At 41.5% G+C, this 18,358-nt stretch overlaps 1 protein-coding gene across 7 annotated transcripts in view; it reads left to right on the top strand.

Annotated features, from left to right (window-relative positions):
* Positions 1 to 18,358, top strand: part of Ano5 (anoctamin 5) — a 77,354-nt gene that overhangs the window by 1,259 nt on the left and 57,737 nt on the right. For 3 of the 7 annotated variants that reach the window (XM_006990206.4, XM_006990207.4, XM_006990205.4), the window contains exons 2-5: positions 7,711 to 7,754; positions 10,264 to 10,317; positions 14,630 to 14,671; positions 16,966 to 17,079. In XM_006990206.4, the coding sequence (XP_006990268.2) occupies positions 7,711 to 7,754; positions 10,264 to 10,317; positions 14,630 to 14,671; positions 16,966 to 17,079 (254 nt within the window). Of the gene's footprint in view, positions 1 to 40; positions 397 to 7,710; positions 7,755 to 10,263; positions 10,318 to 14,629; positions 14,672 to 16,965; positions 17,080 to 18,358 lie in introns of those variants that run through there. The other 4 variants (XM_076543244.1, XM_042276975.2, XM_076543257.1 and 1 more) reach the window with 3 other exon arrangements.

Here is an 18,358-nt window from a genome sequence, read left to right as displayed (position 1 = left end):
GGGACGTTGGCAGCTGTGGGTCTCTGTCCCGGGGACGTTCGCGGCGTGGTGAGCCCCGTGCTGCGCCGTGCCTGCCAGGCGGTGGGTGACTTTCTGCGCCCCCGCGATGTCCCCCTGATGCACCTGAGCGCCCGGTACCTGCAACCTGTGACTCCCTGGGATATCCGGTCACCTGTCTTGGACCCCACTGACCCCGAGTGATTAGCGTGGTGTGGTGCCCTGGCCAGGGGATCCCACTCTGGGAAAGTGGGTTTTCCAAGGAGAGCGCACAGATGGCGACCTCCTGTAAGGATCTGGCCCTGAGATCTTCCTGTCAGCTCTTTGCAGACCTTCAGACATGTTTTGAGACGGTGATTATGGGATGGACAGACCTTAAGGTCTAACAGCTTTCTTAAGGTGTAACAGCTTTTGAGAACTCTATGGTGTGTGTATGTGTGTGTGTGTGTGTGTGTGTGTGTGTGTGTGTGTGTGTGAGAGAGAGAGAGAGAGAGAGAGAGAGAGAGAGAGAGAGAGAGAGAGAGAGAGAGAGAGAGAGAGAGAGAGAGACCTTTAACTGTAGTCTTACTTTTGTTGAGAACACTAATCAGTTTCTACTGGGGTTTGCACTGTCTGTCGGTTTATAGTTTAATTAATACATTTTTCCTAAACATACAGTTTTCCTGCTGGAATCACCAAGCCTCAATTCTCTTAGTAATTCTGTTTTCTGCTTGTTTGTTTGTTCTCTTGTTTTTTCCCGTTATTTAGATATAAAAGGTGTTTGTTTAGGTGTTAGAAGAGGAAAGGGTAAGATCTCTTATTCTGTGGCTCAGCCAGACTTCAAACTCCTGGCAGAAATCCTGTCTCAGACTGAGTGCTGACATTAGAGACCCAAGCCACCACCCCTGGATCCATTAAAAAGAAAAATGAGAAGATACAAGTATAGTCTTACTATTAGGTCTTAAAGGGACTAAGAATTATTGTTATTGTCTGCCCCCGACACCCTTTATTTTTCTTTCTGAAACTGATCATGGTGTAGACCAGGCTGGCCTCAAACACACACTTGGGAGGCCTCTGCCTCCCAAGTGCTGTGATTCAAGGCTTGGGTCACCATCACACCACGCTTCTCTCTTCCCTTTTAAAAAAAATGTTTTTTTGAGACATAATCTACATCCCACAAAACTTCCCATTAAGTGTACAGTTGATGGTTTCTGTGTATTGATAGAGTTTTGTGACCATTGCCACAGAGTCATTGGACATCATTTTCATCATTTCAGCTGACCCCCTCTTTGTAGCCGTTCCCCAACCCCAGCAGGCAGTGTGCCTCTTGTCACTGTAGGTTTCCTTAGCTCAGGTATTTCAAGTAAGTGGAGTCATGAAGTCTGTGCTCATGGTATGTTTTTGAAGTTCAGTCACATAGTGTACCATTCCTTTCATTAGACAAGTGGTATTCCATTGTGGAGGAACGCCACACCCATCCATTTATCAAATCCTGGACATAAAGCTAATTTCCCTCCTTATGCTACAATGAATAATACAGCAATGAACATGCATTTGTCAGTTATTGTTTAAACATTGGCGTTTTTTTTGTTGTTGTTGTTATTTTGTTTTTCTTGCATCTATCACAGGAGGTCTATGGAGTATGTAGTCACTCTGCATTGACTATTTTAAGACATGGCCACTAAGTGTCTACATAGTTTTTAATCCCACAAGTGGCTTCTGTTTCTCCTTTGAAGAAAAAATATGAAACAAAAAGTATATATGATATGATATTTTCTGGGTAATAAATAAAAAATTCATTGCAGCCACATGGAGATGAACTATTTCAGTCTTTCAGGTATTTGCAGCTCAATGTGATTTAGTCTCAAAGTGAAGCTACTTACTAGAAGCTGTGGGGTTAGCAACCCTTTGGCATGAGGACATATATAGCTTCTGTCTCCCTTAGAAATTTCAGAATGTAGTAGCCGGGCAGTGGTGGCACACGCCTTTAATCCCAGCACTCGGGAAGCAGAGGCAGGAGGATCTCTGTGAGTTCAAGGCCAACCTGGGCTACAGAGTTCCAGAAAAGTCTCCAAAGGGACACAGAGAAACCCTGTTTCAAAAAACCAAAACCAAAAAAAAAGGAAATTTCAGAATGTTCATGAAGCTCATCTCTTTTCATGGCAAATGCCACTGTGGTACATGTAATCACAGCTATCCTTCCGATTTAAATGGAGGTGGGAGAAAATTATATTGCTTGAAAGTCTAGTATCTGCATCCTGTCCATATCTCTGGACCGAGCAGTATGAGAGTCAAGAGATCAGGGACTCAGTAGCAGGGTTTCTTGCACAACTTTTGTTTTTCTGGGTATAAAATCAGAATGCCCCATGCTTTGCTGTATTGGTCTGGCTACCCATTTGTCATAGTCGTTTTCCTATTGCCATAACCAAGGCAAGTTATAAAAGAAAATATTTATGGGGCTTAGAGTTCCAGAAGGTTAGAGTCCATGACCATCATGGCACAGAACATCTCAGCAAACAGGAGCTGAGACCTTACATCCTGATCCACAGGCATAATGCAGAAGGAGAGAGAGAGGGGGTGGGGGAAGGAGCAAGGGAGGGAGGGAGGGAAGGGAGGGAGGGAGGGAGGGAGGGAGAGCGAGCTAAATAGAATGGAAGTGGTGTGATCTTTTGAAACCTCAAAGTTGACCTCCAATGACATACTTCCTTCAAGAAGGCACACCTCTTAATCTCCCCCAAACAGGTCCACACGGACTGAATTCAAGTATATGAGCCTACAGGGGCCATTCTTATTCAAACTACCACACTGTTGTTTATGCTCTGTGACTGCTATGGACAAGCTGGCACTGGAAAAAGGAGATTAAAAGTTTCATGTTGGAAGTTTAAAAGCTGAATGTAATGTCATATTATTACAGCTATATTAAACAGTGTCTCTAATAAACCACCCACCCCTTACGAGGTTATTTAAGTTCCCATGCAGTTGTTAGTTGTTCTCAATAGGAATACACTTAAGAAATCTGCTGTTAGGTGACTTCAAAAGCCTGAGGGCTTGCACACCAAGTACAGGACAAACTTGGGAACACTAACCCATCTGTGGTCTGATATTAACCGAAACACTGTTTATGGTGCTACATGGCTGTGTTTTATTTTGTGCTGCTGGTAAGCATGTAATGTGAGATGATCTCTTGGCAAATGCAGGAGCTATTTAGGGCTTTGGTTTTGCAAGACAGCATGATCTTAGTAAGGTGCTTTCTGCGGAAATGTGTCACTCAGTCTGTGCTGGCTTTCCTTTTTAGTGTGTAAATGATGATCTCCTCCGTGGTTGGTACCACCCTTCCCAGCTCTGGTTGCTTGCCTACAGCAAGTCTCCCATGCTGGGAGAATCTCAAAGTGCTCACATGTTGGACACCCTCAGGCCCCTTGATTTTTTTTTAACATAAAAAGTTATTTGTTTTTATTTATTTTAAAGTGGTTTTCAGATTTGTGTATTTTATATGAATGAAAGTTTTACCTGTATGAATGTGTGGCACATGCATATATGGTGCCATCAAAAACCAGAAGAGGGTATTGTATCCCCCGAGACCGAAGTTACAGATGGTTGGGAACTGCCATGTGAGTGCTGAGAATGGAACCCGATCCTCTGCAAGAGCAGCGTGTGCTCTAAACCGCTGAGCCGTCTTCCCAGCCCCTTATTTGCTTATCTTTAATTGTATGTCTGTGTGTCTGCCACATGTATGGGTGCCTGTCAGATGCCACAAGACAGCCTTGGGGTCCTTGGAGCTGGAATAACAGGCATTTTTATGAGCTGCCTGATATGGGTGCTGGGAACAGAACCTAGATCCTCTGGAAGAACACTGTGTACTCTGGACCTCTGAGCCTTCATTCCAGCCCCAGGCCTCTTGTTTGGTGTATAAATGTGTCTGAGATGTGAACATTTGTGTGTGAGATAGCTAGCAATCTCTGTGTTTGTTTGTGTGTTCATGTGTGTGTGTGTAATATATCAGGGGGAAAAATCTATCCTCCTCAATATTGCTCCTCAGAAGATTCCACACACAGAAAAGCACTCATGAAGTGGTTTGGGGCAAGGCTAGAGAGGAGAATGTCTGAACCACCACAGTGTGAAGTAGCAGCTGGGCAGAGCCAGCAGAGGCAGTTTACTCTGGAGAAAGAAAGTGTGAGATTAAAGGGCAAAGTGTGAGGGGAGCACAAGCAGGGCTCGGGAGATCGGGAGCCTCACAGCATCCTTTGTCAGAATCTTCAAATCCATCGTGTCAAGTTCAGATGAGAGTTTGAAAGTGTTTATTCTGCCTAATTGTGTGTTAAACAGAACAGAGGAAGCAGCAGGTAAAGGAGGGTTTCCTGTTTAGAGTTTTCACCTTTCTCATCATAAAAAACGGAACCATAAAATGCTCTGTGCACCTCATTTAAGGATGTGCTTTTTGATGACTCTGTGACAGGACCCTATTTGTGTATTGCCCTGTTCTTTGGTGTAATTGTGACAATTTTTGTCTTCAAGATAATAAACCTCCCTGAATCGGTGTCCCCTGCTATCATAACTTGAGAGGCAAATGTATATCCCTGAGAGTCTTGCCTCACCTCTTTGTCATAAGGCTTGTTAATTAATTTTTGTTGCTTTAATGGAATGTCAGATAGTGATAGTATGTGAGGAGCAGAGTAATATTTCACTCATGGGTTTAGAGCTGAAGAACTGACATATGTGCAGGTTGAGGGCTTCCTGGCTAAGCCACATGTGACGATGACTGATAGATCCCATTGCAGGAGCAAATGCAAGAGAACAATTTACGATCAGACACAATGCCAGAAGGACTCAGGGCACGACGTGCTCTTCCTCTGACAGTTTGCTCTCCTAAGGAATGACTGAAGCTCCCCTAGAATTAAAGTAACTCCTTCCAAATGGGATGCCTGCAGTGTTCCAATTATGTGTGTCTAGACTCTCACATTGTCACACTAGGAGCCAGACTTCTGGCATGTGAAACTCTGGAAGACACACTCAGACCATATCCAAACCATAGCACAAAGGTATGTAAAAATGAGCAGTCTTCATTCCCAAATCAAATGAGAACTGTTTGGGGCACTGTTGAATCATGAGCTACATATTGAGGCAGTATTCGCTGGGAAAGCCCTTGCCATGTGGTTTTGTATGTGATACACTTTTCAGAGGACTTGTTATTTCTGTTTTCCTCTCTTGCATGAAAAAGTGCACACTCAGAAAATGCAATCATTGTTGATTAATGTTCATGTTGTGCTTATAAGTGTCAACATCTTAACAGCACCTCCTGTAACACAAGACATGAATATACAAATAATTATCAGAACTTCATCCTGAAACTTAACCCAACTAATTAATTTTTATAACTTTGGAAAATGATTTAGGAATATAAAATATCCCAGTAATAGCAACAGCATCAACAAGGATCTCCTACACACCAAGTGTACACATCAGCTCATTGAATGCTCACACACCTTTTGGGATGAAGATGGCATTGCACCATTGATGTGTCAGCTGAAAGCTTTGTGTTCATGCCATACTCTTGCAAAGGAAGCTCTAGATGCTGTGTTTGTTTGCCATGATGCATTATCTCCCTGTGTAGGGTACCCACCCTTTATTTGTAAGGAACACAATCTGAGGACCAAGTGGGAGCCTGAAAATGTAGCTAATAGGAAACCCTGTTATCTGTCTATATCATGACTATGCTTAAGTTTAATTTCTAAATTAGTTAACATGAGATGATCAACTATAGCTAACAACAAAAAATGACTGTCACCACATACTGTAATAAAGTTATGTGAATATGGTCTGACTCTTTCCCTCATAATGATTAATGCTGTTGTGCTTAGCCTTCTGTGAGTCTTTATGAACACCATTGACTTGCACAACTTGTGGAGAGGTATTGAGCTTCCTACATCACTGTCAACTGTGAGACTTTTCTGGGCTGTATTATTTCCTAGATTTTGAAGACCCCACATAACTGGTAGTTTCATATTTTCGACATTTTCAGAATTTATGCTAACTCTTCCTGGATTTATATTTGTTGGAGATGGTCTGTAAGTGGTAACATTTTATATCACTTCTATTGAGATATTTCTCCAAAAATATATTGTTGTGTAGGAAGTTATTGACTTGTGAGATATGTTTCAGTGTATTCCCAAATTGTGGTCCTCAGAGATTAAGAATCAAATCTGCATGTGACAATCTGTAGTGTCAGGAACTTACTGAGAATGTGTGTCCAAATGACTAAATATTTGACCACTTGAAGATATCTGGGTGCTTAGAGAGTAATTTTGTCTACTTAAAACATTACATGAGAATAGGAAGATGCAGGGTGATAGAGAGGTCCACAGAAATCCACAAGGATACCTCCACAATAGACTACTGGCAATGGTCGAGAGACAGCCTGAACTGACCTACTCTGGTGATAGGATGGCCAAACACTCTAATTGTCGTGCTAGAAACCTCATCCAATAACTGAGGAATCTGGATGCAGAGATCCACTGCCAAGCCCCAAGTGGAGCTCCAGGAGTCCAATTGGCGAGAAAGAGGAGGGTTTATATGAGCGAGAATTGTTGAGACCAAGGTTGGAAAAAGCACAGGGACAAATAGCCAAACGAATGGAAACACATGAACTATGAATCAATGGCTGAGGGGCCCCCAACTGGATCAGGCCCTCTGAATAGGTGAGACAGTTGATTGGCTTGATCTGTTTGGGAAGCATCCAGACAGTGGGACCGGGTTCTGTGCTCAGTGCATGAGTTGGCTGTTTGAAACCTGGGGCTTATGCAGGGATGCTTGGCTCAGTCTGGGAGGAGGGGACTGGACCTGCCTGGACTGAGTCTACCAGGTTGATCTCAATCCTTGGGGGAGTCTTTGCCCTGGAGGAGGTGGGAATGGGGGGTGGGCTGGGGAGAAGGAGAGGGAGTAGAAGGGGGGAGAACAAGGGAATCTGTGGCTGATATGTAGAATTAAATTATATTGTAAAATAAAATAATAATAAAAAAGAAAAGGCTACTACTGATAATATGCAAACCCTACAAATAATTACTAAGGAGAATAACACAATTTTTAGAAAGAGACATCCTTTGGAGGCTGATTTTAACATTTTAGCTCCCAGAATATCTTACGTTATTTCAATCATTTTTCTTTGAATTTTGTTTGGTTTATTGAACTCCTTTTTCTTCCTTATGAAGACTTTTGAACAAGAATAGTCTGTAGACGAAATTCTAAATGGTCTTAGTAAATAAGAAATGCAGAGCCAAATACAGAGTTAAAGCCTAAGAGATCAGAGCTCCAGCGAAGTCCAAGACTACCTTTATCTTACCAGTTACTGCTGTCCTTCCCGAGAGAGAGACCTCCTGTGTGACCTGTCTTTTTATTGCCTTTCTGTTCTATCTGCTCATTGGCTCTAAACCCAACCACATGATCTCCTCATCACTGCCTGTCTATACAGACCTCCAGCTCTCTATAGTTTGACTGAGATTAAAGGTTCATGTCACCACGCTTGGCTGTGTCCTTGAACATACAGAGACTTTGCCTGCCATGTGATCGGATTAAGGGCATGTGCCACCACCGCCAGACTTCTGCTAAATGGCTTGCTTTTAGCTCTGATCCCCAGGCAACTTTATTTATTAACATACAAATAAAATCACATTTCAGCACAAATAAAATATCACCATAGTAGTCAGCATAACGGATCTTTCTTTTTCTTATTTCTTCTAGGCTTAAGATCCAAAGAAAAAGAGTATGCTTTCCAAAGTCCTGAGGTAAGTCCAATGTCTGTTTATTAGTTCACTATAAGTAAAATACAAAGATAAAGTCAAGGTTAGCACCTCAGCTATGTAGCTGCCTCGGACCCTACTTATCCATTCCTATAATGCACTGTAGTCTCTCTTCTCTCACTTGCTCATCTTTTAGTGTAAGACAGATCCCATACCTCATTTACTATTTAAATTTAACATTAGATTAGTATTCTCACTCAAGAAAACCTATCCTTTCTGAATAGTTTGGCTGTCAGCCAGTTGCTTGATTTAAGAGTCTCACAAGTTTGAAAATTCCTTTAAAAACTAAGTTTTAAAGTAGAGAGGAGCAAGCTAGTGTCGTATTGGAAAGCAATCACAAGTTTAAATTGATATTGAGGTTTCGTGTACAGTAAGTTCAGATGTGCTGGGGTTTGATCTGCAAGATGATGACTTTCAGCCTAACACCGTGGGGAAGTGTAATGCTGGTGTGTGTGACATCTGTTTACGCCACGGTTGTTAGTATGGAATATATTGTTATCAAGGGCTATGTCTGGTCCAAGTGATTCAAGAGTTAGGAAATCACTTTAAACTAAAGCAATAAAATCAGATATAGTTGGTCTCTGTATCTGCAAGTCCCAGATGTGTGTAGTCACTTTGAGAGAGGAAAATGGAGATCGTCCTATAACAGTATGTTGTGCACCTCAAATACACATGGTGGAGTAATGTGATGATTTGTAGGTCCTCTGAATGAATAAGACCACATTTTGTTACTTGTAGAAGTTTGTGACATCCATCCACTTATCACTGTTGTTCCATTTTGTACCACTTAATTGATTAGTGGCTGGGGACTAGGAAGGAGGCACATGTAAAAGGCATGCCACTGTTGAGGGAACCATAGGCTTGACCATAGGAAGGGTTCTTCTTATGCATAGCAGGTCTAGGTCAAGGGAGACAATGAAATACTTAGAAAAGAGTTTTTAAAAAGAAGGAACCTATATCAGTTCATGTTTCAAGCTGAAGACATAATTGTAGTTTTGGGGGTCAAATCAGAACAAGTTTATCTTTTCTCTAAGGCTAGAGAGAGGAGTCAAGTTCTCTACCAAGTTCCTGTGAGGACATTACTGTGTGGTTTTCTTCAGCCATTTCATATGTAAAAGAACTGTTCTTTCTGTATGATCAGAGAATGCAGATGTGGAATTGCAAGGCTATGGGATAGAGTAAAAACAATCTGAGTTCCTTTATTGTCTTCATGGTAGAAATGTACCATTTATTTTTTATATACTTTTTATGGTTTTTAAAATATTTCTTTTGTTTCTATTAAAATGCATATATGTGTATGGTGCACATGTGTTCGGGAGCCCATGGAGGCCAGAAGAAGGTGCAGGAGTTCCAGGTGGTGCTAAGAACCAAGCTCAGGTCCTCCAGAAGAGCAGCAATCATTCTGAACCTTTGAGACATCTATCTCTTCATCATTTGTTTGCAGAGGCTACCATTTCAGAACTTTCTGATGGGTTAATTTTATTTGATATTTTGTTGTAGTTTGATGAACAAGTAGAATCCACAAATGTAACTTAGGTAGGCTGAAGCAGTTTGAGTTTACCTGTGCTCAGCACTGGCTTCATCGTTGCTAAGAAGGCAGAGAGAGTATTGTTGCTTCCTGGCAATTTCACTGTGTAAGCTCTACAGCATAGGAGCGTATTCCCAAAACCTCCTGAGGTATCCTTAATCCACACAGTTTTTCAAAATCGATTTGCCCAGAACCAACCAGTCATAGTGAGATGCTAGATATGATGCTCCCAAAAGGAGATAACTGAGTACCCAGTATGGATATGGACTTCAGCTGGGGCTGCTCCTGATCCCATCCTTGGAAATACAGAAAGTGGGCAAGTGAGACCTCAGGAGCCAGTTCTGTGGTGTGTGGACCACTGAATAACAAGTGAATTGAAAACCCATGTGCAAGAAAGCAGAAATGTTTTAGTTGTAAGTGGATTGTGTGTATCATATGTACACAGGGATTTTTCTTGAATTGTGTACTTTTTTCAATGAATGATGTGTCATCTTCAACGCTACAAATTTTTAATAATTTCAAGCCAATGCCAAGAAGCATGAAACATCTAGTCAGTGACGTATATTTCCTGTTGGTCCTGCTCAGGATCCTAAAACTACTAGAGCTCCTGGTTATTTTACTGTGATGTACAAGTTTTTAAGCATTTCACCTGTTGCAGATTGTCTCGTGACTTAGTAGAGTGTCCTCTACAATATCCCTTTTCCTTTCTCTGTCCTTCTCATCTCCCTTTTTCTTTCCAACCATACACAGACACATGTACACACACGTGCATGCATGTACATACATTTGCAACTTCTTACACTTTTTCAGATGGGGAAATAGAGTTCATATTTCATGGTACAGTATTTCTACAGAGAGAACCTTACTGTTCTTGCTTTGGGAAATTAAATGCTATGGTTTTTTACTTGGGCTATCCTTAACAGCTCTGTATCTCCCTCTTCCTCACCCACTTTTTGCTATTGACAGGACCTGGACACCAGAGAGACCAGCTTCCTCATCTCTAAAGGTCCACAGCCATCGGTAAGCAGTGATCCATGCTTCCTTTCTTGGATGAACAGACACAGGTGTCCTTCTGTGACCTAAACTGAGGATACTGTCACTTAAATCCCAGGTCTTCATGTGTGCTATCTGAGAATGTATTACTTTTGGAAAAATTCTTTAAGAAAAAAAATTACATTAGACATGATCATGAGAATGGCATACAGAGGGCATCCGTTTGCACTTTAATAAGTCCTGGTGTTGCAGAAGCTTCATCAAAGCCACCCTGTGTTTATGGAGGCGGGGTGTCTTGGACTTGAACCCTCAGTCTTCTAACTCTATTACAGTATGCTTCCTTATAAATTGATGACTAAGAATAATCATAATTTAAACTTTAAAAATTAAACTTAGATCCAACTCAGAAGTTACTGAACTTTAAATTTGATTAAGTTTAGGTGTTTTTTTTTTTTAAATTTACTGACTAAATAAGGATGGTATTTGGGAAGACAAAAAATGGAGTTCAAGTTTCCTCTGACATTGTCTTTGAGGGGGGTCCTTAACTGTGCTTAGTAGCCATGTCTCCTCTGCATGGTTGAGACAACTCTGAGTACTTTCTTGTATCTGATGACCTCCAGGGTCTATGTTAGCCTTCTACTTCGTAGAGTGCACCTCAGCTGCAGCATTCCTAATGTGTTTCTCAGGACTCGAACTGGAGATGAAGAAAGTAAAAACTGTCACCAGCTTGGCATCATATCCTGGGCACACTGTGATGCTTTAGCCTTGATTATTTGGCTTAAAGTGGGTTTGCTCTCGGGTTTCTCCACGACAATGTTTCTGTGTGTTTCTCTTCTTCTATACTGTACTAGACTCTGGGCCAGCTTGCAGTGTGCACGTGGGGGCTAGAGGTTGTGCTTAATCTTAAAAGTCGATAATAGTAACTTTTTTTTACTCTTAAACCCAGGGCATGCTAGACAAATATTCTACCATTAAGCCACATTCCCCTTCCCTAGAGTTCTTCTGTGGTCTTCCCTTCCCTCCCCTTCCTTCCTTCCTCTGTGTCAACTCATAGATATTTATTTTATATCTTGTGTTATAAACTCAGCAATACTGTAATTCGTTGCATTAGAGAGCTTTTTAGTGAAGTCTGTATAACTTGAACACACTCCATTATTGTGTTCTGTTTTATTTTTGATGTTTTCTTCATTTCTGATACTACAAGACACTGCAAGCTCATCTTGTACATTTCTTTCCTTAATCCTAGAATGAATCACTCCTCTAGAGAACTTTGGTTTTCATTACAACCAGTTACCACGAAGTGTATCTGTCTCCGTCAAGATCTTTTTAGACATATTCAAAGCTGGATGATTTAAGGTGCACTTGTACAGTCTGCATCAGTGCAGGAGATTCCCAACATGCACAGCTATACCAGCCATGAACCCAGTACTGTGCATGGGACTAGGGAACAGAGGAAAGGGACTGTTTCTGGAACCCAGACGGAGAAAATCAAGTACATGAGACATTCTTGAATTTAAACATAGGAAGGTGAGGAAGGCTGGAAAAACGCATCCTGGTTTTCAGTTGGAGTATCACTGGGCTATTTTCTTTTTCTAAAATAAATGTAAAAATGTTTTTAAAATTCAGTTTCCATTCTTTTTTCTTGAATGGCCTCTACCTTTTGTGTTCTCTTTAAGGAATATTTTCTTGCATCAATATAAGGGACAATTTCTCTGATTTTCTTCTGCAAAGTAGCTTTTAGTTGTGTTTAGTCTATGGCCCCTTTTGGGTTAACTTTCATCACCTCAGAGATTATGAAGCTCACCATGCCACCCTAGTGTGTGGTGATGTATTGTGTACCCTAATAAAACTTGCCTGAAGATTAAAGAACAGAATAAGCCACTATATTAAACATAGAGGCCAGGCAGTGGTGGCACACACCTTTAATCCTAGCACTCAGGAGGCAGAGATCCATCTGGATCTCTGTGAGTTCAAAGCCACCCAGGACTACATGAGATTGACTCAGCCTAGGAGAGGAACAGAGCCAGGCAGTGGTGGCACACAACTTTAATCCCAATACTTGGGAGTCATATACCTTTAATCCCAGCACTAAGAAGGAAGTGATATGGACGGGCAGAGAAAGGTATATAAGGCATGAGGAGACAGGAACTAAGACTTTTTGGCTGGAGGCCTTTTCAAGCTGAGGAGTCCTAGAGGTAAAATATGGTAGTGGCTTGTTCCTTTGTCTCTCTGATCTTTCAGCATTTAACCCAATATCTGGATCCTGGCTTTTTATTATTAAAAGACCTATTTAGATTTCACACTATGCCAGTGCCCTCATGTCTTTTAGTGAATCTGTAGTCAATTCAGGGAAGTTTATGGTGATTGACAGTAATCCTCAAATCTCACCAAAGATGCCAGGAAAATCAGAGCACCAAGGGGAATAACTTCAGACCAGCAGAAGAATGTAGTTTATGCAATGTCTGACATCCAGCATGCACCCATGAGTCAACAGCAGTAACCCTTCTATCTGCACACACAAAGACTCATTAGTTCTCAGAAGAGCAATTTCACACTGTCTTAGGGTTTCTGTAGCTTCAATGAAACACCATGACTCAAAAGCAAGTTGAGAAAGAAAAGGTTTGTTTGGCTTATACTTCCATAGTGCTGTTCACCATAGAAGGAAATCAGGACAGGAACTCAAGCATGGCAGGAACCTGGAGGCAGGAGGAGACCATGAAGGGATCTACTTACGGGCTTGTTCATAATGTCTTGCTCAGCCTGCTTTCTTATAGAACCCAGGACTACCAGCCTAGGGATGGCATCACCCACAATAGGCTGGGCCCTCCTCCCCCATCAGTCACTAATTAAGAAAATGCCTTTCAGGCATGCCTACAACCTGATCTTATAGAGGCATTTTCTCAATTGAGATTTCCTCCTTTCGGGTAACTGCAGCTTGGGTCAAGTTATCAAAAAACTACCCAGCACAGGCACTAGCTAGCACCAGCTGCTTAGGCCTCCACAGCCTTGAAGCAGATATCCTTTAATGATAATTTACATGATTATTTATCTCTTCACTTTCATCAAATATAAGCAATGTGGGCCTTTGGATGTTATGGGTTTGATTTTTTTTTCAAGTTTTAGTTTTCTTCTCACAGCACTGAGGATTGAATACAGGGCCTGCTAGGCGAGCTTAACCAATGAACTCTTTCAGACAGTGCCCATTCTCCCTTCTACCAATTTCAGGTAATTTCCTTGGTGTCTTAAACGATACCATGGTAATAAAAGATTGAAGACAATTCATTATGTCAATAGTTGAATGCTAATCCTTTTCACCTCAGTATTTGGGGAGGTCACAGAATGTTTAAAATTAAGCCCCATGCAATTTTTTCTTTCTTTCTTAATCTCCTGGAGATAAAGTGTAGCTGTGTTCCCTGGGCTGGTTTGGAATGTCCAGTCCTCCTGCTTCAGCCCTGCTGGAATCATAGGTGTATATCACCACGCTGTACTGCTATGCAAATTTCCCACACTATGAGTCACCCAGAGTAATGTCAGGGTTTTGCTATATTGGTTGGTAGAAGCGCACTTAACAGACTACATCACTTGGCGTTTCTATTTACCACATTTTTGTTTATCATTTCTTTTCTCTCTCAGCTAAGTTCCAAACATATTTTTAAAGTTGTTTTAATAAAGGATTTGTATGTTTACAACTTTTTCCTGTTCATTATTTTCATTTTTTTTCTTCCCATTTTTTCCTTCCTTCCTGTTCACTTCCTCTGAGGTTGGGCTTTAAATGTTGTAGACACATACTGAAGGTTTATGCTGTACCAGGGGTAGGATTGACAGCCCTGGAGTGTGGATAACGCTTAAGAGGTGGAAGGATTCACTGAGACACACATTAAGCAGAAGTGGAGAGTTTATCAGCTTCCCTCTAGTACAGCAGCAGTGGGCAAGATGAGAGAGAAACTCATGGACACAGGCTTTCTGAGGGGTGGCATCTTTGCAAGCATTCAGACTGTTTGAGTGTCATGATGATTTGGAATAATTAATGCTGGGGCTGGTTGTAGCTAGCAACACTTGGTGTTGAGGCAGAGTAGGTCTTGCTAAGTCAGAAACGTCTCAACTTACTCTAGCCTGATGTTCACACCTTGAAACCAGGGCTTGCTATGATCAACTCTTTCCAGGTAGGTGGTAGCTGTAAGCAAACCCCTCCTATGAGGGAACAACAGCCTTACTCCAAGGCTGGAATGACTCAACGTAGTCATCCACTATAGAGCATAGCTTTATTCATGTGTGCCTGTGTGTTGGAATCTTGAAGCCCGAGTGGAATTGTGCTGACTCTCCGTTGGTTGCTTCACAGCCTGAGAAGCGATTCAATTTGTTCCTGAGGAGGCGTCTTATGGTAAAACAGTGCTGGCTGCTGATGCCTGTGCCTGAGTGTCTGTAGTAACAGCCTGGTGCTTTCCGAATTCAGAAATTCCACAAATGCCATAAACACGGGGCGGGGGAGAGGGGAGGGAAGCTCTTAATCACTGATTCTCAGTTCCCAGGCAGTTGGCATTTAACCATGGTGGTTCTCAATCTTTTCCATTTGATGAGCCCACTTCCTAAAAGCCTATGTGCAAACACAGACAGTGTGAACAGCTTCAGAGGCTCAAGAACCACCAGTTATGTAAATCATAGTAAGCTGGACCCTAACTGGGTACTGCTTTGTAGTAACTGGGCATCTCTAAGGACAAATAAACACACACACACACACACACACACACACACACACACACACACACACACACACACATATACTAAAATGTGTGTTCTTTATGGCATATTTTCAGCAAAATAAAAGCATGGTGTATTTTAATAGCTTCCAGTTGTCTGTAACAAAATGAATGGATTTTTTTTTTTTCTGCTCCATTGAGTTCTAATCAACTTTTGTTAAGAATCTGAAGACTTGGGACTGGAGAGATGACTCAGTGTTTATGAGAACTGGCTGTTCTTCCAGAGGTCATGGGTTTGAACCTCGGTAACACATGGTGGCTCACAATCATCTGTAACTCCAGTCCTAAGGAAATCCTAGGGTTGGCTTTTCTGAACAATATAAACGCTCCTAAAATCATTAATGATGAACTAGAGAAGCATGGATATTAGTTTGCTTTCTGACTTCATTCTTTGATTATATGTGGACTAATAATGTCTCTCTTGCCAACTGGCTTCCATACATTTTGGTGAATTTTATCAAATATGTTAATTTTATAATGATGTACAACAGTGCCAGTGAGTATTTTATTTAGTTTTCCTTTTATAAAACTGATTGCAGCCAAGGTATAGCAGGCTAATTTTTCTCAGGTTTTTTTTTTCACATTCTTTTATGAAAGAAGAGAGGCTATAGGTCTTTTTCTAGAGACAGGCAGAGAAATCAAGCCTATCATTTGAATTACAGTATTCTGACTTAGTCTGTTCTCCCTAGATATTTCTGTTTCTTTGTTCATTTCCCGACTCTTATCCTCATATGCCTTGAGAACCTCTTTCTCCCCCATCACAACCAGCAGCAACCCATAGGTAAATAGAATTACTGCATTCACAGACCACAGATCAGGCATGAGGTTTCTGCCCTGTTTGTGGCCGGGTACCACTTGTCCCTTTTATGGGGACTCTCAGCTCGGCTGATGAGTGCATCACAGGGGCTGCAGAGGATGCTCCCAGGCCAACAGAGATACCCGCTGAGAAAAACCCAGGGATCTAGCTCCCATCCACCAGTTCCAGGAAGACCTCCCACCAACCATCCCATGATGCTCTGCCTCTCACAAGGGGCTGTCACTCAAAAGCACAAAGTATCCTTCTTTTCATATGGATGGTGAGGAATACAAAATCAAATGTAGAAACTTCTTTGTTTCCCCTGAAATGCTCAGTAATTTTTTTTGTTGTTGTTGTTTGTTTTATTTTGTTTTGCTATCATGAAAGGGAAGGAGTTCGTGGGCTGGACATCATATAACTGGTGAACGTGTAATTTTGATTTTATTAAAATGAGAAAATCATAAAGAAAAGATGACCAGCACTCGGGAGGCAGAGCCAGGCGGATCTCTGTGAGTTCAAGGCCAGCCTGGGCTACCAAGTGAGTTCCAGGAAAGGCGCAAAGCTACGCAGAGAAACCCTGTCTCGAAAAAAACAAAAAAAGAAAAAAGAAAAGAAAAGATGAATTGTAGCTCACTTGAGACATAGATGACAGCTATTTGAAGGACTTAGCTATGGTGAGGCAACTGGCCAGCTACCTGCTTCTGATTCTTAACTGCACCTTAGTTTTTGATTGTGCCCTGAAAGAAGTGTGTAAAAATGCATTACTTAGTAGACTAATTGGTGTGGTGTTTCATTAAAACCACACGTTTATGTCTGAGCTTGCATTTTACTGTCAATGTATAAGCATATTCATCGTACATTTTGGCCTAATTGCAGCATTTTTGTGAGAGCATGTGGTTAATGTGTTTAAGCATGCGGCTAATATATTTCAGCCTTTCCTAAGTATGTATCATTTAACCCTCTTGGTGGAATTTTCTGTTATGAAAGGGACCTGATCTCTGTTCTGTTTTGTCTTGACTTGCTATGTTGAGAGTGCAGAAAGGGAAGTGGTGGTCGAAGTGCGGCCACTTCCCTTCATGGTTTTGCCTTCATGTAAAGTCCTATCACTTATGTCTTCTACAGTTTCAAAGAAGTGAGCAAAGCAAAGACTCAATCTTCTTCAGAGATGGGATTAGGCAGATTGACTTTGTCCTTTCCTACGTGGAAGATCCAAAGAAAGACTCGGAGATAAAGGCAGTAAGTGCTTATCTGGGAGAAGCGGGGTAGGAAGAGGAAGATCCTAGAGAAAGAACCTGCTGAGAGGCCACTGCGCATGCAATTCACATTTGTTTCCTGAATGCTTTGGAGACAATGACAGCAGCAACTTCTTTCTCCTCCCCTGTCCTCCTCTTCTCTCTTTCCACTTCTCTTTCTATGTGACTGATACCTATTTCATACACCTTGCTTTAGATATTAAGTGTGACCCCTCGCATAAAGGATTTATCCCTGAATCTAGTGCAGTGGTTCTCAACCTTCCTAATGCTGTGATCCTTTAATACAGTTCCTCATGTTGTGGTGACCCCCAGCCATACAATTATTACATTGCTACTTCATAACTGTCCTTTGGCTAATGTTATGAGTTGTAATGTAAACATCTGATATGCAGAATATCTGGTATGTGACTCTCAAGAGGTCATGAACCACAGGTTAAGAACCACTGAACTAGTATCTCCTTTTCATATGCAGTTTTCATCTTCAAGGCATATGGTCAACTGATCTAATGAAAAGATCGCTTTTGTGCTGAGCTCTAATCCTGACTTTACCACTAATTACTTTCTGAGTTTGTTTATTCATTTTCCTTCCTGCCTCTAAGCCCACAAGCATGTTGTCTTGATCTTTGTTCCATGCCCAGGTCCTCAGAATGCTGGTAAGGGGTGATGAGTGCTCAGTATTTGAAATGATGGCTAAGAGACTTGATCTGCATGTGTAAGGATTTATATGTCTGCATGTGTATATGTATGCAGGTATTTAGTTATAAGCTGAAATGTCACCCAGATAACAACTTGAAAACTTGAATGTTATTCCCAGAACCTGAGCTTCCTTAGCTTTGTATCTTTCTACCCGGTCCCAGTAACCATCCACTAATGCCTCTGAAATTCACAGACAATGGCTGTTTCTGTATCTTTTTATATCTTCTATGGATGATCTCTTCACACCTGGCCCTTCTTTGAAGATCTTTGCTTCTCATAACCATCTTCCTTTTCAATAGGGACAGTATAGGCTGAGTACCTCATTGACTTGATTCTTTCTCTTTGGTTTCTAAAACCCCTGAGTTTTGAGTCTCATCAAAGCGGCTTCATTGTGATTTACCCAGCCACAGGCCTTCCCTTTGTTTCTGCCACTGTTACCTCTGGCTCACTATCACTCTCTCCTCTACCACTCCTTTTTGATGACCTATGAACACAACACACGTGTAAGTGTTTATACTGGCATTTGTCATTTCTGTTCTTGAATGTCCTTTACCAATGATCTTAGC

Source organism: Peromyscus maniculatus, chromosome 1, assembly GCF_049852395.1.
Source record: "Peromyscus maniculatus bairdii isolate BWxNUB_F1_BW_parent chromosome 1, HU_Pman_BW_mat_3.1, whole genome shotgun sequence".
NCBI lineage: Eukaryota > Metazoa > Chordata > Mammalia > Rodentia > Cricetidae > Peromyscus > Peromyscus maniculatus.
Note: the sequence above shows the minus strand (reverse complement) of the source record. Positions and strands in the feature narration are given on the sequence as shown.